The sequence below is a fragment of the Raphanus sativus genome, chromosome 4 (genome assembly GCF_000801105.2).
Source record: "Raphanus sativus cultivar WK10039 chromosome 4, ASM80110v3, whole genome shotgun sequence".
In the NCBI taxonomy this organism is placed as follows: domain Eukaryota; kingdom Viridiplantae; phylum Streptophyta; class Magnoliopsida; order Brassicales; family Brassicaceae; genus Raphanus; species Raphanus sativus.
This window is the reverse complement of record NC_079514.1, coordinates 35315163-35340928: the sequence shown is the minus strand read 5'-3', so window position 1 is coordinate 35340928 and position 25766 is coordinate 35315163. Positions and strand designations below refer to the sequence as shown.

The window sequence follows — 25766 nt, the reverse complement described above, 5'->3', positions numbered from 1 at the left end:
TTCAATAATGATATTCACTTTAGTCAAAAAAATGATATTCACTATATTTCAAAGATCTTAAATTACTCTGTATTGAACTTTAGTTTTTAAGCCAGAATTTACAATAATTTATATATATATACACTATTAAACATTTACATGTATTTTGGTCATTGTAAATGTATTTCGTTGTCATTTATTAATGATTTATGTTGATTGTCATTATTATTTGACTTTGTATCAGGTAATAAATCTTGCTTGATTTTTTGTCGTTATTATGCTTGGAAAGATTCAGAAGAGACACACCTTGAAAATCCAAAGAAGCAAAAATAAATAAAGAAGAAGCCTAAGACATTTAGCAAAGAAAAAAAAAAGAAGCCTTAAGACAAGAGTGTATCCACCACCCACCGATTATCTCTCTATCATCAAAGTCTCTCGTCTCAAGAAAATGTTAGTCAAAAAATGCATTTCACCACTTGTAGCGATTCTCCTACTAGCAACAACGATTCTACACGACAACCAAGTTCATGCAACAAGTCCAATCAAAACCATCGTAGTTGTGGTGATGGAAAACCGATCGTTCGATCACATGCTTGGATGGATGAAGAAACTAAACCCGGAGATCAACGGCGTCGATGGTTCGGAATCGAACCCGGTCTCAGCATCAGACCCTTCTTCAAAGAAAATCCAGTTCGGGTCAGGTTCACATTACGTGGATCCGGATCCGGGTCATTCGTTTCAGGCGATAAGGGAACAGATATTCGGGTCGAATGATACATCCAAAGATCCTCCACCGATGAACGGGTTTGTTCAACAAGCATTTTCGCAGGACCCCACTGGTAATATGTCTGCAAGTGTTATGAATGGATTTGAACCCGATAAGGTTCCTGTCTACAAGACACTCGTCTCTGAGTTCGCTGTCTTTGATAGGTAATTCTTTTAAGAGAAATTGTTTTTTTTTAAAAAAATTCCTGTCGTTGAAAGTATTATTATTACGTCATATAATATTATTGTCGCATCCTTTGTCCTCTTTACTGACTGGCCATCTTAACGGCACGTTTTGGGTCTATATATTCTGGTCATCTTACTCTGATTGTTAAAAATGGTTAAAAACAAAAACAGATGGTTCCATTTTAATAATTTTCTTAATATTTTTTTTTTTGCATTTTTCTCTTATGGAAGTATTCTTTTTTTTTGAGAAATTTTATGGAAGTATACTCTCTTTTTTTTCTGGGATAAAATACGTGATATATTCTTTTGTTTTGTTAAGTACGTAATATATTAAGTTACAAAAAAAAAGTACGCAGTATATTCTTATTAACACTCTCTTCTGTAATCATAACTTTAATAAACTTTCTATTACTAATAAAAAGTGACTAGTACTAAAAGGCAATAAATCCGAAAATGATTTTTTTTTTGAAACTCAATTTTTTTTTGAACTTAATCCGAAAATGATTTTAAACAGATGGTTTGCATCGGTTCCGTCATCGACGCAACCAAACCGGATGTTCGTGCACTCAGGCACGTCGGGAGGAGCAACAAGCAACGACCCAAAGAAACTTGCATTAGGTTATCCTCAAAGAACCATTTTCGAAAATCTTGATGAAGCCGATATCTCTTTCGGAATATACTTCCAGAATGTTCCGGCGGTTTTGTTTTATCGTAACCTAAGGAAACTCAAATACATTTTTAAGTTCCATAGCTATGCCTTATCCTTCAAGGATCATGCAATGAAAGGAAAGCTCCCTGGTTATACTGTGATTGAGCAACGTTACATGGATACAAAACTTGAGCCAGCTAGTGATGATCATCCATCTCATGACGTCTACCAAGGACAGGTTTCTTTTGGCTCTTATTTAACTTATACACATATATGTATATATCAATTTGATTTAAAATTAGGATTAATTTATTTTTTTCTAGAAAGATAAGATTTGTGTGAATTAAAATTATTACTTAAAAGTACATAACTAAATTAAAAAGGACGGATGTTTTATTATCCATAAATATTGAGATTTTAAAATATAGAATAGTTAGAAATTTTCACATTATATTTATTCAAATTTAGAAATATCGTAATCAGCTATACTAGTAATTAACTTTCCAAAAATAAACTAAAGCTTTATTGTGTATTTACTATTCCATTTACTAACAATTTTATTTTTATTGTATCAAATTTCCAGGATAAATCACAGTTTTTAATGATTACTTATAAACATAGTTATTTAATTAATAGTGTATTTTAACTTTTGCATAGATAATATAATTTTTAAAGTATTTAATATTTATATATTCTCACATTATAGATAATGTGGTTTAGAAATATTTTACTGTATATGAATTAGTTGATAATAGTAGTCTTTTTTTTTTTTTGGATGTATATGTTTTTTCTTTGACAATGTAAAAATATAAATTTGCATTGCATAGATTAGACTCTAAACTAGTTGTCATAAAATAACTTAATATTTTGGAATTTATAAATGAAGTGCGAACTAAATGTAGTTAATGTTCAAATGTTTTTTTCTAATGTCCAACAATGTTTCGTTACACATTTCAGAAGTTTATAAAGGAAGTGTACGAGACACTAAGAGCTAGCCCACAATGGAACGAAACCCTACTCTTGATCACCTACGACGAGCACGGTGGATATTTCGACCATGTGCCAACACCGGTTCGCAATGTGCCTAGCCCGGACGGTATAGTCGGACCAGAACCATTCCTATTCGAATTCAACCGCTTAGGTATTCGTGTACCAACAATAGCTGTGTCTCCATGGATAGAGAAAGGAACGGTCGTACATGGACCAAACGGGTCACCTTTCCCATCATCTGAATATGAGCATTCTTCGATACCGGCGACTGTAAAGAAACTGTTCAATCTATCAGCGCCTTTCCTCACAAAAAGAGATGAATGGGCAGGGACGTTTGAGAACATTTTGCAAATCCGAAAAGAGCCTAGAACTGATTGTCCCGAGACATTACCCGAACCAGTTAAGATAAGAATGAGCGAGGCGAATGAGAATGCCAAACTGAGTGAGTTTCAGCAAGAGCTTGTACAACTAGCTGCGGTTCTAAAAGGAGATGATGTACTTACAACATTTCCTGAAGAAATAGGAAAAGGAATGACTGTGATTGAAGGTAAGAGGTATATGGAAGATGCTATGAAACAATTCTTAGAGGCTGGTCGTTTAGCTTTAGACATGGGAGCGAATAAAGAAGAGCTTGTTCATATGAAACCTTCCCTCACTGGAAGAAGACATTAAGCTCGTTCTCCCCTTAGTTTCTATCATATCTAGCTCACCTTTTCCTTTGTTACTTATAAGTCAGACCCCAGATATTTTACGAATAAAAAGGGTTTTAATTGACATTCTAATTTTATATTTACAAAGATTTAAGTATATCAATTATCATCAAACTTCAAAATAAAAAAATAAAATATCATACTCTCTCTCCTCTCTGGTTTCAATTTATTTGATTTTTTTAAAAAATATTTTTATTATATAATAAGTGATGTTCTCATTCCTCTACATAAAGATATAGTGGCAATTGACGCCTAATATTACATTTTTATTGGTTGAATTAATTTTATTTAATAATATTTTACATTATTGATATAAATTTTATAAAAAACTGATACTTTAATTTTTAATATGTGTGCAATAACCTTAAATGTCAACTAAAATAAAGCATGTGAATTATATTTTAGAGTTCAGATGACTAACATTGCACAATCTTGGAACATAAAACAAAATATGATTAAAAAGTGGAGTAGCTTAGCAGCAAAATTTCCAAAAAGACACTAATTAATTTTAAATATTTTTACTCAGTGAAATGTACATGTAACATTATTAGGTTCACTACAAGAAAACAGGCTCATACGTACTGAGAGCATAAATTGTCGGTATGTCGTCGGAATAAGCGAATTCTGACGCCATACCGAAGAAACATGTCCTCGGAAAAACTCCTCGGAATTTTATTTTTCCTCGAAATTTCCTCGGAATTTTCTGACGGAATTTCGAGGAAACAAAATTCTGAGAAAACTGTGAGGACGAGGATTCGTCGCACATTTCCTCAAAATTTTCCGAGGGATGTAGTCGTCGGAATATTCCGAGGGACCACCTTCCTCGGAATTTTCAAAAAAATAATTAAAAAAAAAAATATTTTTTTTATGAAATTCGAAAATATAAAATATAAAATAAAAATTGAAATTGAAAATATATTAGATAATATTATTCAAAGTTGTACAAACTAAAATATATTAAAAATTAGTTTTAATAAATAAAATTTTTAAAATTCAAAAAATAGTTTTAATCACAAAATATAAATATATAAAAAATAGTTTAATAATTACTAAAATAGTTTTTAATCACAAAAATATAAATATAAAAAAATAGTTTAATAATTACAAAAAAAAATTAATCAAAATATAAATATAAAAAATAAATAAATATAAATGTTAAATTCCAAAAATAGTTTTTAATCACAAAAATATAAATATAAAAAATAGTTTAATAATTACAAAAAATATTTTTTAATCACAAAAATATATATAAAAAGTATATATATATATAAATAGTTTTAAAATTCCAAAAATAGTTTTTAATCACAAAATATAAATATATTTTAAAAATATATATAAATAGTTTTAAAATTCCAAAAATAGTTTTTTAATCACAAAAATATAAATATATCTTTTTAAAATATATATAAATAGTTTTAAAATTCCAAAAATAGTTTAATATTTACAAAAAACGTTTCATAAATATTAAAAATGTTTGATAAATATAGAAATTATTTTATATACAAAAAAATTTCATTTATAATTCATAAAATAGATTTTATATACAAAAAACGTTTTCAAAATTATTTATAAACACCAAAATATTATAAAACTTAAAAAAAATTCTACACAATCAAATAATCACAATCCTCAATACAAAACCACAATCAAACTTCCCTTATACAATCCTACCAATCACCCTAATAAAAATCTATCAAAAAACTTCTAAACTCATCAAATCTAACCTAACAAATAGATTGGGAAGGTTCTTACATGATTTGGGAATCAAATAGAGGAGGAATAGGTCGGATTGGCCGGAAATCGTCGAGAGAGAAGGGGAGGTCGGCGGAGATGGTAAGGAAGAAGAAGAGAGAAACGAGGAAGAAGAAGAGATCTGTGTTTATAATTCCGAAGTTTCTGACGGAAACTATCCGTCAGAATTTTCTCAGTTTCGAAAATTTAATTTTCGCGAAATATAATGGCGGTTAAATGAAAAAGTTCCGAGGAAAATTCAAATCCCTCAGAATTTCTTCGGTATATTCCGAGGAAATTCCGAGGGATATATGTTTGGGGTTTCAAAACCTCAATTTGTTTTGCCTAATATCATTTCTTATACTAATGTAATGATAAAATTGAATATTCTTTGTATAGATGATCATAAACCATGAAATAACAAAATTCCAAAATGAATTGTAAGTATTCCTTTTATCATTCATTAAAGTGTATAAGTGTTTGATCTTATGTTGTGGGAAATTCGTTCATACAATCGGAAAGTGTTTATTATCGGGTAACACATCTATTTTTGGTTTAAGACACTTAATAATCAGTTTAAGACACTTAATAAGGCTTATATACATGTTATTTAAACCACAAAACGTTTTTTCGGTTACAAAACCTTGTTCCTCGGAAAAGCCTCAGAATATTCCGAGGAAATTCCGAGGAAATTCCGAAGAAAATGTGTTTTTCCTCGGAGTTTCCTCAGAATATTCCGAGGAAATTCTGAGGAAGTTAAACCCTATAGTAAAATCCCTAAATCACTCGGAATTTCCTCGGTAAATTCTGAGGAACCTAAACCCTAAAAGTTAAATCCCTAAATCCCTCGGAATTTCGTCGGTTTTTTTCGAAGAAAACTCTTTCTTCGGGATTTCCTCGGAAAATATCGACGGAAAGTGAATTCCTCGGAATTTCCTAGGTATTTTCCGAGGAAATCCCGAGGAAACGTAAAATATATGTTTCTTCGGGATTTCCTCGGAAATTCCTTGAAATATTCCTAGGAATTCATTTTCCGTCAGTATGTCCGTCAGTATTTCCCTGTTTTCTTGTAGTGGTTGTGAAACTACAAAAAACAAAAATCTAAAAATACTGTTATGATTATAACCTTGCAAATCCAAAACTGATAAAGTAGTTTACTACATAAGTTAATGTTGTAATTAAATTTTTAAAATCGAGAAAATATGATTAAAATTATACGGTTTAGGAGGCCTAATGCAAAGTGTCATCAAAAACATTATTGGGCATTGGCAAAGAAAAACTGAAATAAGTCAACAGTGCCGGTCCGGATTTGTCGGGCGCGGATCTAAAAAATATTACACTTTTGTTATAACTACATTTATTATATTTTTATGTATATGATTAAAATAATGTGCAATATTGTTAAAACTAGAGATATTTTCAAAAAAAAAACATTAAAACATTATATTTAATTCATATTTTAGTTTTCCTCTTTTGAATAAAATCTTTCAAGTCTGTTTTTTTCATTACTTGGTTAATTTTAATACTATTTACCAGCATTTTTTTTACAAATTCAAAAATTACAAAATTTAATTTATAGATAAAGAAAACATATGATAAAAAATGCTAACATCAACTTCACAATTTTTTATTGTTTTCACATAATAATAAAACCCTATTATAGTTTTAAGTTTTTTTTAAAAAAAAAAATCTAACTAAATTACAAACACTTGCAAAAAAAGAAATAAAAAAGACTTATTTGAAAAACAGATATGAAACAGTAGTAAAGTTACCAATTTTGCATAAGTTATGCATTCATTTCCAAATAAATGCAAATAGTTCCGTTGTTGAATCATATTCTTTCTGTTTTTTTAATGTCATTTTTAACATTTAGTGTAAAATTTATTAAATAATATAAATTTTTAATTTTGTAGATCATTTTTTATTAGTTAAATAGTTAATGATGGTTTTACTTAAAAATATTTTAAATTAAATATTTTAATAATTGTATGTTCAACTCCAGAACATCATATAAGAAAAACGGAGAGAGTACAAACTATATATTCTGATTAAAAGCGGCCCGCAAAAAGATCTGATTATAAAAGTCACTAAATTCAAACTTATTATGACAATTCTCTTTTCGGCCAAAACCTTTTACTTTTCTTCCGTAAAAGTAACGGGAAAGATATAATTTACTAAGTTCTCCATCATTAGTTTTGGGGAAGATCATAATTGTCTCACATAAAAAATCCCTGGTCGTGATTCCAGTGAGTGAAATCATTATTGTATCCGTAATAACATCATCAATAACAGTGCGCCTCACTTCCACATTATTAATTTTGAAATGTGTGGATATGTAATATGTACCATATGCTTACATGCATATATAACTTTAGTCAGTATTAAAGCTACTTGTTGTATTTCGAGGATGACATGTATCTTTCCGGATATATGTAACCGCTCATTTTGTTGGATACACGGTGTAAAAATGGTTGAAATTTTTTTAACATGATTACCAAAAAAAAATGGGTTGAAAACAAAACGAGTAATTTATCAATCATCCACAGAAAGAAGAAACAAAATGTATCGTTTGTAAACCCCGCTAATCTGGAATGCATATTAAACATTTCGTAAAAATGTTCCACATATTTAAAATGTCTACTTATATAATCGTAATCTCTAAAATTGTCTCAGAGGGTAATTATTTCTTGTTAGAAATGGATTTCAGTTCTACAAAGAGTTTTTATTTTTCTTTGTTTGAGTATTGAATATGGTTAGAAATTTCAAAAAGGCAATATATAGTCACATGATATATAGTACAAAGTAGAAATAACATGTCTTTCACCTAATGATATTTACACTTTTAATCCCATGATAGTCGCATGTAATTCAACAGCTAGGAGTGCTCTATAATACCATATCAGTTTTTAAAAGTTTATATCCTAAGGTTAGAAATAATCAAAATGATTAGACGACACATGGTAAGGCTCATCCCTTTCCTTCCTAGTCATCATAAACCTCGGCGGCATAAAATAATTAACGCTACGATTATCACTCTTAATCTTGTGATTAGTCTCTTCTTTAGGAATCCAAGGTGGCTTTATTGACCTGATTAGTGCCCAACTAACACCTTCGAAGAACTCATGTCTTTTGATCTCAATGGAGCCTTTGAGACTTCCTAACCTCTTCTTAGGGTTCTTCACCAGTAATTTGGTGATAAGATCTTGAGCACTCACCATATTATCATACTCTTTCTGGCTATTCACTATAACCTTTGGGAATGTTAAGGGTGCTTTAAGAATGTTGACTAGCGTTTTCTCGTTGTTATCGCCTTTAAACGGAGTCGTCCCGAATATCATCTCGTACAGAAATACACCGAAAGTCCACCAATCAACTGCACTCCCATGCCCTTGCCCTGACAAATAAAAACTAGTTAGCAAAATTGAACATTTGTTTGGCTTACCAAGCTAAAATCATAGAAACATAAAAAATCAAGCAGATAAAAATTTATAAAAATATATTGCCGTGGCTATACCTGAGATAACCTCCGGGGCCAAGTACTCATGTGTTCCCACGAACGACTTAGAACGAGCGTTGATTGGTTCAGCGAAAATTGATGGACATCCACCAGAGAGATCTCTAAACCCACTTGAAACCCGAGAACAAGAAGAAAGTTGTCGAGAGAACGTTCTAGAAACATCGTTGCTTTTGACGGATCCGCTAGTACACGCTGCTGTCTCGTGTATTGTGGTGGTAATGACATTCTTTCTTCTTCTTCTTCTGATAGAAGCGGGAGAGAAGCAGGAGATTACGGGGTTTAATGGAGTCGTGGTGCAAGAAGGTGTCGAGCATATGCTGAAGTCATCATCATCGTCGTCTTGTACTTGATGGTCATAGTCATTGTGGTTGAGGAGCTGTGGAACGACGTTGCATTTGAAAGAGAGATCGAAATCAGAGAGCATCACATGACCATCGCCTCTTATTAATACGTTCTCCGGCTTCAGGTCTCTGTACACAATTCCCATCATGTGGAGATACTCTAAAGCAACTAGTGTTTCTGCTGCGTAAAACCTGGTCCACCATTTGATGATTAGCAACTATTTATATATTTATCTTTGTTATAGCATGCATGAGCATGTCCAACTTATTTTCATATATACTTCTATAGTAGTATTAGAGGTAAATCTACTCCCAACACATTTTTTATGTTTTCCTCTATAACATTTTTATATATTTAGAGAAATAAATAGCATTTTCTGTTTTTTGTTTTCTATTTAAAAGAATTTTATTTTACAAAAATATATATGAATAAATTTCTTCTCTTTATAGAGTTACTTTATTTTAAAGAACATTACTTTCGCCACAAAAAGATCAATTTATTTTAAAGAAATGGGTGGATACGAAACAGTATGTAAATCGTTCAACAAACACAAGGCGAAAACATTTTCTTAATGAAAAACATTAGCAACTAATAAAAAAGTTCTGTTTTTATACAAAAAAGGTTTTGTGGTTCACATCTAAAACACAAAAGCAAAAGAACAATTGAAACCTCTATTTTAAGGTAGTGGAGGGAATATTATTGTTTAAAGAAGGATACCTAGTGGAGGAAATACTGAAACGTTTAGATTGCTGGCGTAAGCGGGCGGTGTAGAGATCACCACCGGGGCAATACTCCATGACGAGAAAAGAGTAATGAGAAGCCTCAAATGCTGCGTACAAAGTTGGGCAGAAAGGATGATCAAGCATCCCTAAAATCTTCTTCTCCATCTCAGCCCTTCCAAGCTTTTTCTTCACCGCCACTGCCTCCTTGTCCACAACTTTCATTGCGTAAAACGCGACCTCCGGGCTTCCACGTATTTGACAGAGGTACACACTTCCAATGTCGCCACTGCCTAACCTCTTCAAAAGCCGGAAATGTTCTAACCCTACCGCACGGCCGCCGCAGCGTCGGCGTAGCCTAGCCATAGCTTCCCAAGCGACCTGGTTGGCCTTGTGAGGCTTTGATTGGTTGTAGGTGTTGAGGTCATGGTTACTTAGATGGGATATGGAACTACTACAACTAGGACTGGCCGTGAAAGAACTACTTAGCCAGCTCGTGCGGCGGCTGGAGTCTGGCCCGGCTGTTGAGGTTTCACAATCGGACTCATTGTCTTTGTAAGATTTTGTGGAATTTGACATTTTGAAGCGTTTTGGGTAAAGAAAACTGTCTTGTCTGTACTATTTATCATATTCTCCACCTTAATCACTTTTTGTATTTTTGCTTTTAATATTTATTTTCCTAACAATTTTATAAAAGAAAGTAGTAAAGATAACACCATGCGTGAAGATAACCGATATAGATCCAAAGTGAGGATATGAACATAAAGGAGAATTGATGAGATGCACATGTCAGGCATGCTCCGCCAAGCTGACACCACCACTATCCTTTGTTTACTGTAAAGTTATATGCTTGAACAATAAAATCCTATGCTAGCTTTTACCTTTAGGTATTAGAATATTCGATAATCCGTAGATGGCCAAATTATATGAATAACTTTAGAAGTTACAATTACGTGAGTGACCACCAGTGACCACAAACTTATTTTTATTTTTATCATCATTTGCTTGTACGTGCGAAAGATAAATTTATTTGGTTGACAAACAAAAACTAAAAGACTGACAAAATTATGTAATTATATTGGCATGTTTATCAGAATAACACACAAGTGTAGTAAAGTATTTATAATTGATTATATGAAACTTGAAGTACAAAAATGAAATTTGAAGTACAAAAATTAGTTATACTAGGTCGTTTCTGCGCTAAAACGGATTATGAATAAATACTTTTTTTACTATAATTGTTTTTGGTAATAATTATTGAAGATTAATTACTTGTAAATTTTCAAAAACATTAGATCATGGACATATGAAAACACATGAGAAAAGATTTTTTTGATTTGTAAATGCATTATCTCTTCAATTTTTCTCAATCGTAAGATGTAAAACCCAGTCTATATTTTACTCTAAAATATAGTAACTTTCACTCTAAAATAGAGTAATTTTATTATAGAGTTAGATTACTCCAATTGTTCACTATATAATAAAGTTAATCTATAATCCACTCTATTATAGAGTAAACCATTGAAACAAATTCAACTCTATTATAAAATTATTCTATTTTAGAGTAAAATATAAGCAAATTTTTGTGTACCATTGGAAATAGTCTTACCCCCGAGTTTTTTCACAAATCTATAATTAAGTTTAAACTATTATATTTTATGCATATATAATGAATATATACTATAATATAAAAATAAATAATAAAAGGAAGTTTAAAAGATTGAAATTCAAAATAGATGTCTTTAATATCAAAAAGTGCATTTGGGATGGTAAATGAAGAAGAAGTTAACTTAGTTATGATTCAATTATTTTTCATTTCATAAACATTTAAAAACTTTCAGTATCTTTATAATTCCTACACCATTTTTTTTGCTTGACGATATACACATTATTCACTGTATATAAGATACTACATTTATAACCCATACTGATAATAATACAATCATTTAAAAGAAATATTAAACCAGAAATGTTATATTTCATAGTACCTGAGCTTCAGCTTCTTGGTGCATTCTGTCACTGAGTAAGATGTCTATCATTCTCCAGTGGAGCTCCCAAAACCATTGTCCGTAATGGCTTAGCAAGCTAAAAGTTTAAATTTTTAAATTCCAGATTCAGTTGTGATTGTTGTAGCTAAATTACAATAAAGAAAGAAGCACATTAACATCACTGAAACTAATAGACTTTAAAAATTATTCATATATACATGAAGTAAAACAATGCAGATAAAGCAAGTAGATCTTTCCACTAGTGGCCGTCTTTACACTAATCGGTGGATGGTCTCACAATAAATTATGTGGAAGTGGTTGTTAGTAGCTCTTATGTTTCAAAACTTCAGTGGGAAACTATGTACCTTTTACCGTGTTACGTGTATAGATTGATTTGGCCCATAACTTACAGTCTTACACAAAAATTAGATACGGTGTCCTCTTACTGAATTTTCAGTTTAACATGTTTTTTTTGTTTTTGGAATACGTTAGACATTTGAACTCACTAGCCTCCGTTATCAATGTCGACCTAAAAATACATTTCAATTTGCTGTCTATTTATTTATCTGAAAGCGTAGATTACATTGTCCTTGGCTATGAACCGTGTAATAGATTGGTATCTTACCAATAGATTGGTATCTTACCAATCAAAAATATTGGTTCCATATAAGCCAATGTCAGTGCGTACATGCCACCATAACTGATGATAGGATCTTAATCTCTAGTCATCTGCTCCTTTTGTGCCATATAACTGTAAGATATATGCCTAGGGCCTATCACCTATAAGTCACACCAAAATGCTGATTAGTGAAATGCTAATTCAAAATACCATGGCTTCTCATCACCAAAAATTTTCCGTCAACATTTACCTTATTATCTTCTCATGTTGCGGCTCACTAGAATAAGCAACCATATCACTTGCCTTTTCAGTCGCAGTTCCAACTAATAATAATGTTGAGACCAGAAACTTCACCAGCAACATCACTGTCAGTATAAAACACACTTTTGACATCATCAACTTTGATCTATCTTTCTCAGATGTATAAGGAAAAACAAACCAAAGAGTACTCGAGCTAGACTGTTACTCTCTAAGTAACTCCAGACCGATGAGTAAACCACCTATTGTTAGCAATCATATAAATTTGCAAAGTTAATATCATTAACCAGCTAATACCTATCGATCAGTCATAAGAAAAGCATGTCACATACTCGATGAACAGATCATAAATTATAGAAATAGATCATAAATTTTAATATTATACATAAAACCTCCAGAAAAAAAATATGTGGCTCAGGGCCCAATTTTAAATTGAGCCGGCCCTGTTTGCAGATGGCCTGGAGTGTTTCAAAAAAAAAAGAATAGATCATAAATTTTAATATTATACATAAAACCTCCAGAAAAAAATATGTGGCTCAGGGTCCAATTTTAAATTGAGCCGGCCCTGTTTGCAGATGGCCTGAGAGTCACTGACTTGGGTTATTTGGTCATATGAAAAGGGGGAATGAGACACTTACATGAACTCCATGGATACCCTCAAGGGCGTTTCTTGGCGTTGTTGCACTTTGCAGGTCATTAGCTCTTTCTCATAGCCACACAACATATTAAAGACTATTCGCAAGCCAGCAAACAAGTTTACTTGATAGGCTGATTAGCAAGCATTGATCAAATTATACAATTTGACTACTTAAAGCATCAACTGGTTTTGAAGTCTCTTACATATGTTTTACAAAATAAAAAATATACTCTTCTGAGTTGAATAGCAAACTTCACAAGATTAAGCATACGAAAACATTGCCATATATGATAAAACGTAGCCTAAAGAAGATTGGTAAAAACATGGATATAGAAAGACTAAAGTTGAATACTCGTATGGCCCTAGATTCATAGTTGATTGTTGTTTACTTCTCTTACTATGATTGGAATTTCAGCGACATTCAATAGATATGTAAACTTTACTTTACAATTTTTCATTAGTATATATAAATTTTGCATCAGTCTATTCATTCATTATATATAATTAACAGTGGAAGTTAGATTGAAGATTAAACTTTCCATCTTCTATAATTAATTTGTAAAAGGAAAACACTTAAATATTGATACAATCGTTTCAGATTAAAACCCAAATATAGTGTAAAGCTTTGAAAATACTCTAATCGTACAAGTGTTATAGTAAAATCTTACACTATGAAAATACTCTAATTTGTATAAGTGTTATAGTCAAATCATATAAAGGGCAAAGTGGTGTAAACTGAACTTTGATTTAAACCTGTAAACACAATATTCAAATAAGAAAAAATAGATGGGAGATGCCATCTTTTAGAAATTGGTCCAAATGCCAGAATAGTCTTTGTCTTTTTCGCTTTACCGTAACCCAACAAAGACCCTCACACACTAAACCTCATTTTTCTTCATCTCCTTTTAAGGAGAAAGTGAACACACACGAAAAAACTAAAGCTGCTTTAATTTACTAAGGCGTGACAGAACGTGGCGGCGTCCTTGACTCCCCTGGAGGAGTCTGACCCTCCGATCCTTTTGACGGGTCATCAGACGATTGTCTTAACCCGTCATCGGTAGTCTCACTTCTGTTCACATCCTCGATCATTCTCAGCACTTCTTGCATCACTGGTCGTTGATCAGGAACCGTAGAGACGCACGCCATTGCGATTTGAAGAAGCTGAACCATCTCTTCCTCTATGTTGTGGTATCGCATCAGCTCAACGTCGAAAACTTCAGCGGTCCATTCCTCTCTAACCACGGAAAGCACCCAACGAGGTAGATCAATTCCTTCTTCGCCAAGCGATGCCTGGTTTGGCGATTTACCGGTCAACAGCTCAAGCAGTAACACCCCAAAACTGTACACGTCGGATTTGAAAGTTACTTTCCGAGTCTCGAGAACTTCGGGAGCATGGTAACCCGCCAAACGGTTTGGGGGAGTAGAGTTGCTGAAGAGTTGATTAAGTCCATAGTCAGAGACGCATGTGTCTTGGTTTGGGTGTAGGAGTATGTTTGAGGCTTTGATGTTTCCATGCACCAATTTGGCTGAAACATGAAGATGAGTCAAACCTCTTGCCGCTGTTATTGCTATTCTCATACGGTTATCCCAATCTAACGGTGTTCGCCCCGAGCCACGGCTCCCTGAAACAAGATAAGAGCTATTAGCCAGATACTTCAAGTTAACTTCATACTAAGGATACAGTTTCACAAGACGCAAATGTTCATAGTGTTATTAGCTATCTTGACATTATAATTCAAAAGTTAAATTGCGTTAGAGCTTCGAAACTGTAAATGCAGTTTCAGCAAATGGGATCTAAAAACCACTTCACTTAACTGAGTTAGACAAAAAGTATACATCAAGAAAACGAGTGAAAAAGATATGATTGATAAAGAGACCCATGTGGAAGAAAATAATCTTTTTCTTTTTCTTTTTAAAGAGTGATACAGAAGCAAAAATTATGAATTATTATGACAATTACCAGACAGACCCATATAATTGTCGGCAGCTTCCTTTTTTATTTTAATAATTGCATAACAACCACAGCTATTTAACTACTTTGCACTCGAAAATAAAACAAAATAAAATATGAAATTATTTATTCAGTGTGAAATAAGAATGTTTTTCTTGACAGCAAAGCATAAAACACAGACCGTATCGAAAGTATATTAAATAAAATAAATATTTATCAAAGCATCACAATCTAATCATCACTCATTAATCTCACACTCAGCTTTCATCTAGCATCAAACAGCTGCAACTACGTAAGCAAATCTTGACCATGTCAATGTGAAAACAAAAAAAAAAACAAAACTTAATCAACAATAACCCAGCAAAACCAAACCAAAGAGAATTCAGATACTACACACAATTCACACAATCTAGCTACTACAATGCAGCAAAAATTCACACAATCTAGCTTCTGTTTAACTAATATGCACTAGGGATGATTTGTTTAAATATAGATTAAGAGAATTAAGACACAAACCGTGGAGAAGAGCAGACAAGCTCCCATTGGGCATGAAATCGAAGACGAGAAGCTTCTCATCTTTGGAGTAATAATAAGCTCTCAACGGAACAACGTTCGGGTGCTTGATTCTACCAACAACCTCCATCTGCGTCTCAAACTCTTTCTTGCTCGCCGCCACGTCCTTCAATCTTTTCACAACCACCGTCGTACCTTCCTCCAACACCGCCTTATATGACGTCCCAACACTTCCTTTGCCCAAAACCTCCGCCGAAGCTCTCAACAAATCCTCCAAATCGAAACTAAACACTCCCCCTTCCGTGAATACAAGCTTGTTCCTCTCCCTCTCTCCCCCCATCCCCGACGACGTCCCCGTAACGTCCTTCGACGACGAACCACCCCCCGCCGCCGCCGCCGCAGGCGGCATTGATTCAGGGACGCTTCTCGTCGTTGTCTCCGGAGCTTTCGTTCCACCTTCTTTGCTTCCTCCTCGTTTCCTCAAGCAGAGGAACAAGAGGAGAGCTAAGAGAAGAGCCGCCACCACCGCGCTCGCGACGGAGATCGCGATAATCGCCGCCGTGGAGAGCTTAGACTTCTTCTTCCGGGAGAACGGACCATCGGAACCCGACGGAGACGGAGACGGAGAGACGAAGAAGGATTTGCAAGGCTTTAACGGCCCTCCGCAGAGATCCACGTTTCCCGCGAACGACGCGGCGGGAAATTTGGATAACGACGACGGAATCGATCCGTTAAGTTCGTTAACGGAGACGTTGAAGTCCGTTAAATCGACGGTTACGCTCGGGAGGCTACCCGAGAAACGGTTGTTACCGAGGAAGAGACCAGTCAAGTGAGTGAGGTTGTTAACCGAGAAAGGGATCGGTCCTGTGAAGTCGTTGGAAGAGATGTCGAGGCGAACCAGTCCGGTTAACTGCGTGACGGCGGCGGGGAACTCGCCGGAGAATGCGTTGTTCTGTAGGTATAAGCTCCGGAGGTGAGTGAGATTTTGAAAGTCTTGAGGGATCTGACCGGAGAGACGGTTGGAGCGGAGGCTGAGGACTCGTAGTTGGTTTAGTTGGCCTAAGGATCCGGATGGGATCTGGCCGACTAAACCGGTTCCCGGTAAGCGGAGAGAGTGGACGGAGGTGCGGTCCGAGTTGCATTCGACTCCGACCCAGTTGCAGGCAGAGTCTGACTCGTTCCATTGGAGGCGGTTCTCGTGAGGGATCTGTTGGAGGAAGGTGAGGAGTGCTTGTTTCTCTTGGGGTGACTCTGAGTTGACTGGATGAGTCAACAGAAGGATCGAGAAGAAAAAGATTAGAACCAATGAAGTGGCTGCCATTTGAATAGATAGAGGACGAAAAAAAATGTAAGGAAAAAAAAAACGAATCGTTTCGAGTTTCTACTTGTGTCTGTTTTACAAGAAGAGAGTTTCGTCGATGAATAGGGTTTGCTGGAAACCAGAAGCGGTTTTCGGGCAAGAACCCATTTTTCTGGTGGGAGCGAGCTAGAGCCTAGAGAGAGGGAGAGAGATTGAAAGCGAGGGGAGAGAGTATATATGTGTCTGTGTGTGGAGGTGTGGGGGTCATGAAGTCTTTTATGAAAGAAACAGTGCCGCATCAAAACTATCACGAGGGACTAGTGTTTAAAAAAACTGATAGACCCTATAATCAGACGTTTCGTAATATTTGATTAGAAGATTTTTTTAAATATTGTAACATTGTTTTCGTATATCTGATTTGCAGTCTATGTAGACACCTACTCACCATTTAAACTAATTTTAAAACATTGCAAAAGATAAATATGTTTTAGAAAAAAAGTTCCTTGCATTAACGGACTATTCCATTGTTCAAATCTGAAGTAACTTTGGTAATTAAAATGGAACATAACAAACCAATAAATTTTTTTTTAATGAAAATATTAGCTACTTTTGATGAAGATCTGCGGTCAAAATTATTCACCTGAGAAATGTAGCTGATAAATAAATTATGAAACCCTTTTTCAGTCTTGCTATTTCCTTTAATTTTTGTTGAAAAGTTTTATCATTCATCTAGATTTTGAATCCTTGATACCAACTTTTACAATTCATCCCAAAGTATTGTAGCATATTCTATACCGCTTATATAAATGCTTCAACTTCTGAATTTAGAAACGTTATTCTTTGACATTGATTCTTCATTCTTAGAAATTGTGTTCACAAAAAATAATTTTATATCAATCTACACCTAGGTCCAACCCCGATAGGAAGTCAAGGAAGCATGGATTTTCAGTCTTTAATATTATCAAACAAAATCGACTTTCAATTTGCAAAATTTATTTTAGTCTGGTGGCAAAACCACATTAGTTAAATATTCCAGGTTCAGAGTTCATTCTGCCAGTCTCGCAATTGTCGGTCTTTTTTTCTTTCTAGCTTCTGGTGTTGACAAACTCATGACCGATACTGTCCACACCCAGTAAAAAGTGTATCATGACACCAAAAATCTGCTACCATACAAATATTTTGAAAGCTTAACATCTTGGTTATGGTGTATTTCATGCTACGCATCAGATATCTCAGCTTGTTTGTTTGCTTTATACCAGATATGACATTCTCCCTATCATATAGAACAAGTTTCTGCGCATTCCTATCAAGCGCTCTAAAATTTTATCATTACGCGTATTTTAGATATACCAAATTAACTAAGGAAATGGATTTTGATTATCTTCAAAGTTTTCAATGTTGTTTTCTTCGAGAATAAATAGTCAATATTTGTGTAAACACCTGCTGAAGAGATAACTGATAGTCTTTATGGTCTAGAGGACAAAACCCAAACGCCAAAAAGCATTAAAGATTGCATGGTCTATTGATTCATTCTTTTTCCACATTTGGGACAACGATTGTCGCAACTCATTTTTATGCATGTTAGGTAATGCTATTTAGCCTTTTTGGATCTTTGAATTATTGTTTATTAAACAGTTTTTGAACCGGAATCTATATACATATCACAATCTAAGAAATTATATTATGCTTCGTGTGTGATGATTATCTATCCTACTTTTATAATAAATAACAATAATTTTGTTAATAATGGATAACTAGTCTTAGTTTACTAATTTTGCCAATTTTGGATATTAATTATTTTTATATTTTATAAAAAATTCATATCGATATACCGAAAAGCCAGAAAATTAAAAAAATACTACAAAATATGATCTAACATACATGTTTACTTTCTGTTTTTTTTTTAACGCTACATGCATGTTTACTTAGAAAAACTAATTTTTAACACAATTATTTTGGGAAAAGCAATTACAAATTGGTCTAAAAATATCAATAAGCCTGATATACTATCTATGACAACTTAGATTTGTGAATCCAACCTGTTTCTTGTCCTTAGGATTATGTTTCTATTAAAGAACGGAATCTGCTTTTAGTCAAAAAAAAAAAAAAAAGAACGGAATCTGCTGACATAATAATGTTCAGCTTGTCTCCAGTAAAACCCGAATAGGTTGTTTATACATAATTGCTAACATAATAATGTCCAGCTTGTTTTATTTATAAAAGATATTGTGTGTACTCATTTGCGCGAAGTCGTGGCCTGTGCAACACAAGCTAAACTGAGCAGGATAGATCATGGTTTTGAACTTCTGATCAATGGAAAATGAAAAGCTATCAATATATAATTCCACGAGAACTAATAGAATTTTTTTTTTTGAAAGACGAACTAATAGAATAAAATGACTACATATCCTATCAAATCTCATAAGAGTAACATGATACAACATAGGCAAGACTATATGTGTATCTCTTCTCATCTTATCATAAGCAAGACTAATCCTATCAAATCTCATAAGAGTAGTAAGAACATGATACAACATAAGCAAGACTACAATATCACAAAATTGTTGAAAATAATAACAAACCTTTATATTAAAAAAGTCTCAAACTCAACTCCATAATACACAATAGTACTGCATCATAAGGCTAAACTTTTTGTTTTTGTTTATAATTAAAATTTAATTTTTAAAATTGATGAGTTGTTTGACATTAATACAAATTTGTTATTTAGAGAAAACTCACAAAACATGATTAACCTCTCTGATGACTGCTGGCTCCTCCAACTGATGAAGAGAAACTGCCATCAGACATAACAAGCTCGGACTGCGATATGACATGTTGTTGTTGTTGTTGTTGCTGCTGCATCGTACCCATGTGGTTCATGTCAATGAAGGATTCTGAAACTCCCCATACTTTTACTGACTTGTCCAGACTTCCACTATATACAATCCATTTTTGGTCTTTCCCTTCTGACACTTCAAGATCTCTTTCAACCGCTAAACATTTTACAGGACCTGTGTGACCAGTTAGTACGGAGAGACATGTATGGATATTTCCATCTCTCTTCCACACACATATTGTCTTATCAGCAGATCCACTGAAGACAAGACTTCCTGCAACTTCAAGGCAAAGAACAGCAAGTTTGTGTCCCTTCAAAACACCACCATAGTTCAGTTGCTTCTGATCTCTCTCCCAAAAATTCACTAAACCATCGCTCGAACCGAAGTATACAGCTGTACCATCTTTATTCACAGCCAAAGCCGTGATAGCAGTTTCTTGCTTTGTTAACGTCTGCATGAGCGTGTGTTTTGTGTATTTTCCTTGCTGTTCACGCTTCCATGCTTTCACCGTTCCATCAGCTGATCCAGAGAACACAATCGCCTCCGTTGTTGACACCACAGAGTTTACAGCATCATCGTGAGCCGGGATTGATTCTAGACATTTCGAATCAGAGATCCTCCACACCTTAATGGTTCGATCCCACGAAGCAGAATACAACAACCCTTGTTCCTCATTTAGGCTCAAACAAGAAATAGCGTCCGCGTGTTTGATCCAAAGAGCGGTGCGGTTTTTCTTCACCTCAACGTAGTTTTTGGGTTTGAGAGAGGCCTTGAATATATCTTTCAAAGTAGGTAACGTTCCAGAGCGTTTGTGGGAGCCTTGGTTCTTAGGAGATACTTTCCAAACGCGAATCTTACCGTCCTGGTGGCCTGTGAAAATCTTTTCCCCTGATATCACAATGGCCTTTACCAACCCACTGTTGCATTTAAACGCACTAAACTCCTTTAGATTCTTCCACACGCGTATGTTCTTACTATCAGAGCCAGTGTAAAGAAGATCTTTTGTGGCCGCTAAAGAATATATGTGACCTTCCTCGCGGACAAGCGAGCCAATAAGACCATTCTGAGGTAGATTTTCATCGACGTTGTTAGACCATTGGGTTTGAGTAAATGGAGTTGCTTGGTTCCAGGGAGACATCATTACTGGAGAACCTTCACAGCTCATTCTATCATACATGCCTGTGCCAACCGCAGATGCACTGCTATTGCGTAGGCCGAACTCGTCCTCTGTCTGGTCGGTCATTGTGGAGGAGAGATTCGGATCAGAATGCATCGTATTGTTATATTTTTTTTCCTAAGGAGTACTATCCGCCTCTAGGCCCCCCTCGGAGATTTACAACTTTAAATTAATTGATTCACGGGGAGAGGAGAGAAAAAAGGTAATTAGATTGAGATTTGAAGGAGTTTAATTTTTAGCTTAGCAATTATTATGGCTGCTAAAAATTCATTGGCTTAGCGTTGTGTCCGTCAACTTAATCTAATTCAGGAAAAATCTTGTTGTATCTTGCACATTGTTCTAACTCAAAGCAGTATTTTACTATTTGTTTCTTCCCCTAAAATAGATTTGTAGATTTGAAGGGAGGACAAAAATATTTCCTGTTAGAATAAGAGCCAACAGAACTAGAATGGAAAGATCAAACAATCAAAATAATAGAAGGCAGACAGTTTAGTATGAAATATCTGGAAACAACCATTTTTCGTTATTGACATAGATGCATAGCTATCGGTGTAGGTCACATAATCAATATGAGTCGGTTTGTTTTGGTGAAAAAAAAAAAAGAGAACAAGAAAGATATATAACTAAAGAATAAATAATATGTTCACAGTGGAACGAATTCGTCTGGTTATATAAAGATAAAATTAAAAGTAAGATTTAGGTTGAAAACGTTCTATTTTCTACTTCTTTTGTTGACTTTGGTAACACTCGCACAGTTATTCAACTTTTCAGCAGTTTTTCACCAAACTTTATCATATTAAATAATACAGTTACACTCACACAGTTATTCATATTTTTAAAAAAATAAAATTTAACAAATACTTTTATAATTTAATGAGTTTATTAAGTAAAAATGGTGAATAGTAAAATTCAAAGACTGAAATTGTATTTCTTAAATTTTGTTTAATTAAATATTGTAAGAAGTAATTAATCATAAAATGATATTTTTATATTCAAAATTTTAATATTTTCTTAACATGTGTAAATTTTTTAAAACATATATTTTTCGAAAAGTATTTTTATGATTAACTTTATAAGTACAAATTTTGTCTCCCTTACCAAACTCCAAAAATAAAAGATGGGAAAAAAGAGGGTAGGTGTGGTGTCGGTCGTTTTAATATGATAATTCTTTTTTCAGTGTTTTTAAATCGTGACCGAACGATGGTCACATAGGGTTGGTTAAACTATGAATCGAAAATAATATGGATTGGATTAATGTTAAAACTAAACTAAAGTTGAATCGGCTAAAAATGCATATCAAACCGTTAAAAATCCAGAAATCGATGATCCAATGAATTGGCCAAACTTTGATTCGTATACAAACCAAAATTTTGTTATTAAAAATTTAACTTTTTTTCTTTTAAATTAAAAATATAATTTATGAAAGATTAATAAAGTATCTTCTTTCATTTTTTTTTGACATTTCTACAATTCACAAATTACAAGATTCATAAGATTAAATTTTTTCGTCAATATGTTGTTTTTGTCCACTTCTCATTTGTTTGAATTTTATTTTATGATCACTTGTGTTGAAGATTTTAATAATTGAAACATTTACATTTTTTGAAATTTGTATAATTTATAAAAGAATAAAACGTTGACAAAAAAAAGAATAAAACAATTGTTTTATTTCAAAATATAACTTTTAACTAATGTGTATATAATTTTTCCAAAAAGTGAAGAAAAATTAAAGTGATGAAGATATGATAACTTTTCGTATTATTTTAGATATGAACTAATTAAATTATTTTAACATTTTTGTTATATTTTAGTTATTATTATTTTTTAAGTTTTACTAAAAATTCTGGTATTGAAACATTTTATTTGATCTGATCTATTTTTGTAAAAATATACAAATTATTTACAGAATATCATTATATTCAGTTTAATCTAATCAAATCCAGTCGAACAATAATAACCCATGACTAAAATATTTCTGGTTTATTAACCGGAACACTATTTTTTTCCTTTACTTATACTTTTCTACCAGAGTTGATAAATGTCAGATCCATAACACGTCTACACATAAAAACACAGTATAAAAGCTTGACAAGATTAGTCACTGAAACAACACCAAGGAAAAAACATATGGAGCACCGAAAGATAAGAGGTAACGGCGTAGACATCCACGTGGCGATCCAAGGCCCTTCCGATGGCCCTGTAGTCCTCCTCATCCATGGATTCCCTACTCTCTGGTACTCATGGCGTCACCAGATCCCCGGACTCGCTGCTCTCGGATACCGCGCCGTCGCTCCTGACTTACGCGGTTACGGTGACTCCGACGCTCCGCCTGAGATCTCTTCCTACACTTGCTTCCACATGGTTGGTGACCTGATCGCTATCGTATCCGCCTTAACTGAAGATAAAGTGTTTGTGGTTGGACATGATTGGGGAGCTCTGATCGCTTGGTATCTTTGTCTTTTCCGACCAGATAAAGTCAAAGCTCTGGTCAACCTCTCTGTTCCTTTCTCTTTTGGTCCTAAAGATTCTACCGTTAAACCTCTTGACGCGCTGCGTAAGTTCTATGGCGACGATTTCTACATGTGCAGGTTTCAGGTTCGTTCGTTTTTTCTGCTCCCCCCTGGAGAGGATTTTAAAATCTATATCATTAATTAGTTTTAGAAGTTCTGTAAAAATCCCTATTTAATTTATGTATTTTTTCAGGTTTCTTTGGCAAATTGTGTATACCTATGCATACATATTCATAGTAAAGGTTTTATGATTCAATTTTTACAAGAGTTTATAATTGAACTAAAAGTTCACTATGGATTTTTGTGTATGTTTCTGTGTTCTCATAATTTACTGAAGAAACCTTCATATAACTTGGAAATTGAAAAAAAACAAAATATAAATCTCTTGCGTTTGTGTGATTTTTTAGATAGCTAACTAATTTTTTTAAGCAATCGTTTAAAGGTTTCATTGTGGTGATGCAGGAAGCGGGAGAAATAGAAGCTGAGATTGCAGAGGTTGGGGTTGAGAGAGTAGTGAGGAAGATACTCACATATAGAACACCTCGACCGCTTATATTGCCCAAGGATAAAAGCTTTTGGGGACCTAAAGACGAAACTATTCCTTTACCGTCATGGCTAACGGAGGAAGATGTTGCTTACTATGTTAGCAAGTTTCAAGAGAAAGGTTACACTGGTGGAGTTAATTACTACCGCAATTTTGACCTGTAAGTTCTTTACTTTTATTCTGCCTCTTACCTAGTTCAAAGTTGAGATTCGAGAACTCAAACTTTTAGGTACTTGACCGTTGCATTTGACTTCTGAAAATGGGTACTCAAATTACAACTACTTTCTAAAATACCGTCTACATGCAAGTTACTTAGAAAAAAACTAAAATAAAACGTGGAAAACAAAAGCGGAGTATACCTGTTGTTACAGGACATCTATTGCAGTTATCTAAAAATATGTATGTTTAAGGAAAACACCTTTTTCAAGGGAAAGTACTAAGTAACGATCAAGGACAAGTACTAAGTATTTATGTCTATCCCTTCTAGTATATCAGCAAGTTCGAAGAACATATATAATTGTTTTATTGTAATTTTGAACGATATGCATTATATTATACCGTTTTGAAACCCGGTGGTAACACAACAACTACATTAATACAAACCCCTTAATAAAAAAAAAAAAATACAAACCCCTTAGTACATGTCATTGTTTGTAAATGCTTTGCTCATTTTTTTTTATAAGGATAAAGGCTTTGTTCATAAAAGTGTGACTTGCTTCTTACATTAACGCAAAAGCATAATCGACGCCTTTTCCTATACTGGCAGAAACAATGAGCTGTTGGGTCCATGGGTAGGATGCAAAATCCAGGTACCTACAAAATTTGTGATCGGGGACCAGGATCTGGTCTACCATTTTCCGGGTGCGAAGGAATACATACATGGTCCCAAGTTCAAGGAAGACGTTCCTTTGCTCGAAGAGCCTGTGGTCATGGAGGGGGTTGCTCACTTCATTAACCAAGAGAAGCCACAAGAGATCCTCCAAATTATCGTTGACTTCATCTCCAAATTCTAGTCTTGCTTTCCTCAAGCCACCTTGTAAGTTCCATACCTGAAGAGCATATATGCTTAATAAGTTGAACAATGAGGGTTATGGTTATATGTATTATAAAGTTGTTGTGTACGTTTTACGGAAGTTTTTTTTTTCTAAAGACCCGTTATAAAAATATTTCTGTTCAACGTTGTTGTTGGTTAGAAAGGCTGTTTCGTTATGTCCTTTAATCCTTAAGTTACGTGGAAATATTCTTGGATATCTCGTTAACATTTTTAGTTGTCGTTCTCTATAGGATGATTTTGATCCAAACACAATTCGTTAGACCCATATGCGATTCTAATGAGCTAATAATAGTTGTTTAAGGAGGATAAATGGGCTATGTATTGCTTCTGAGATCTTTAGGTGGAATCTGTCTTTGGGATATTTTGATCGGATAGTCTCCAGACGTTCTCGCATCTACTAGTCTGGAGTCTTTTGACTACGAGTTAGCCCGTAAACAGTATTTAGTTTACCACTTGAAGCATACCTTAATTTCCACCTTTTGTTTGTTTGGATTTGGGTTGCATCTTAAAAATGCTGCCTACGTACACTGATCGTAGTTCTTTTTGGCGTTAAAGTTTGTATTACATGTTTGATCCCATCAAAATTCATGGGGCATTCCAGGTCTAAATTCTATATCATGTTATGGCTTTCGAGCATGGTGCAGCTAATGGCATTGATTTGTACGAGTTTGTTTATGTCAGACCTGTTTGCTCTCGAACTTGGCCTCTTATTGATGTTATTGATGTTTTGGATTTAATAAAATTATTGTTGACTATAAGACTGAAGCTTGTACATATCGGATGGGCAACC

At 33.9% G+C, this 25766-nt stretch overlaps 5 protein-coding genes and 1 long non-coding RNA gene across 6 annotated transcripts; 2 read left to right on the top strand and 4 right to left on the bottom strand.

Moving 5' to 3' along the window:
- Positions 1-308: 308 nt before the first annotated feature.
- LOC108849719 (non-specific phospholipase C2) lies at positions 309-3280 on the top strand. Its single transcript, XM_057006848.1, has 3 exons — positions 309-909; positions 1445-1817; positions 2537-3280. Exons 1-3 carry the CDS (start codon positions 428-430, stop codon positions 3239-3241), a joined length of 1560 nt encoding a protein of 519 aa, XP_056862828.1. The 5' UTR covers positions 309-427; the 3' UTR covers positions 3242-3280.
- A 4490-nt stretch (positions 3281-7770) lies between these two features.
- On the bottom strand, positions 7771-10279 carry LOC108851633 (protein kinase PINOID 2). Its single transcript, XM_018625092.2, has 3 exons — positions 9587-10279; positions 8525-9060; positions 7771-8404 (listed from the first exon to the last, which is right to left on the bottom strand). Exons 1-3 carry the CDS (start codon positions 10165-10167, stop codon positions 7938-7940), a joined length of 1584 nt encoding a protein of 527 aa, XP_018480594.1. The 5' UTR covers positions 10168-10279; the 3' UTR covers positions 7771-7937.
- Positions 10280-12028: 1749 nt separating this feature from the next.
- Positions 12029-13367, bottom strand: LOC130511467 (uncharacterized). The gene is made up of 3 exons (XR_008944926.1): positions 13092-13367; positions 12446-12560; positions 12029-12356 (listed from the first exon to the last, which is right to left on the bottom strand). It is a non-coding gene; the product is annotated as an uncharacterized LOC130511467 (long non-coding RNA).
- Positions 13368-13816: 449 nt separating this feature from the next.
- Positions 13817-17119, bottom strand: LOC108854597 (probable inactive receptor kinase At2g26730). Its single transcript, XM_018628200.2, has 2 exons — positions 15558-17119; positions 13817-14712 (listed from the first exon to the last, which is right to left on the bottom strand). Exons 1-2 carry the CDS (start codon positions 16873-16875, stop codon positions 14045-14047), a joined length of 1986 nt encoding a protein of 661 aa, XP_018483702.1. The 5' UTR covers positions 16876-17119; the 3' UTR covers positions 13817-14044.
- A 2304-nt stretch (positions 17120-19423) lies between these two features.
- Positions 19424-21079, bottom strand: LOC108850822 (protein JINGUBANG-like). The gene has a single exon (XM_018624295.2). It carries the CDS (start codon positions 20962-20964, stop codon positions 19603-19605), a length of 1362 nt encoding a protein of 453 aa, XP_018479797.2. The 5' UTR covers positions 20965-21079; the 3' UTR covers positions 19424-19602.
- Positions 21080-22943: 1864 nt separating this feature from the next.
- LOC108855787 (uncharacterized) lies at positions 22944-25099 on the top strand. Its single transcript, XM_018629690.2, has 3 exons — positions 22944-23463; positions 23841-24082; positions 24689-25099. The coding sequence occupies exons 1-3, from the start codon at positions 22996-22998 to the stop codon at positions 24933-24935; spliced, it is 957 nt and encodes a 318-aa protein (XP_018485192.2). The 5' UTR covers positions 22944-22995; the 3' UTR covers positions 24936-25099.
- Positions 25100-25766: the final 667 nt, after the last annotated feature.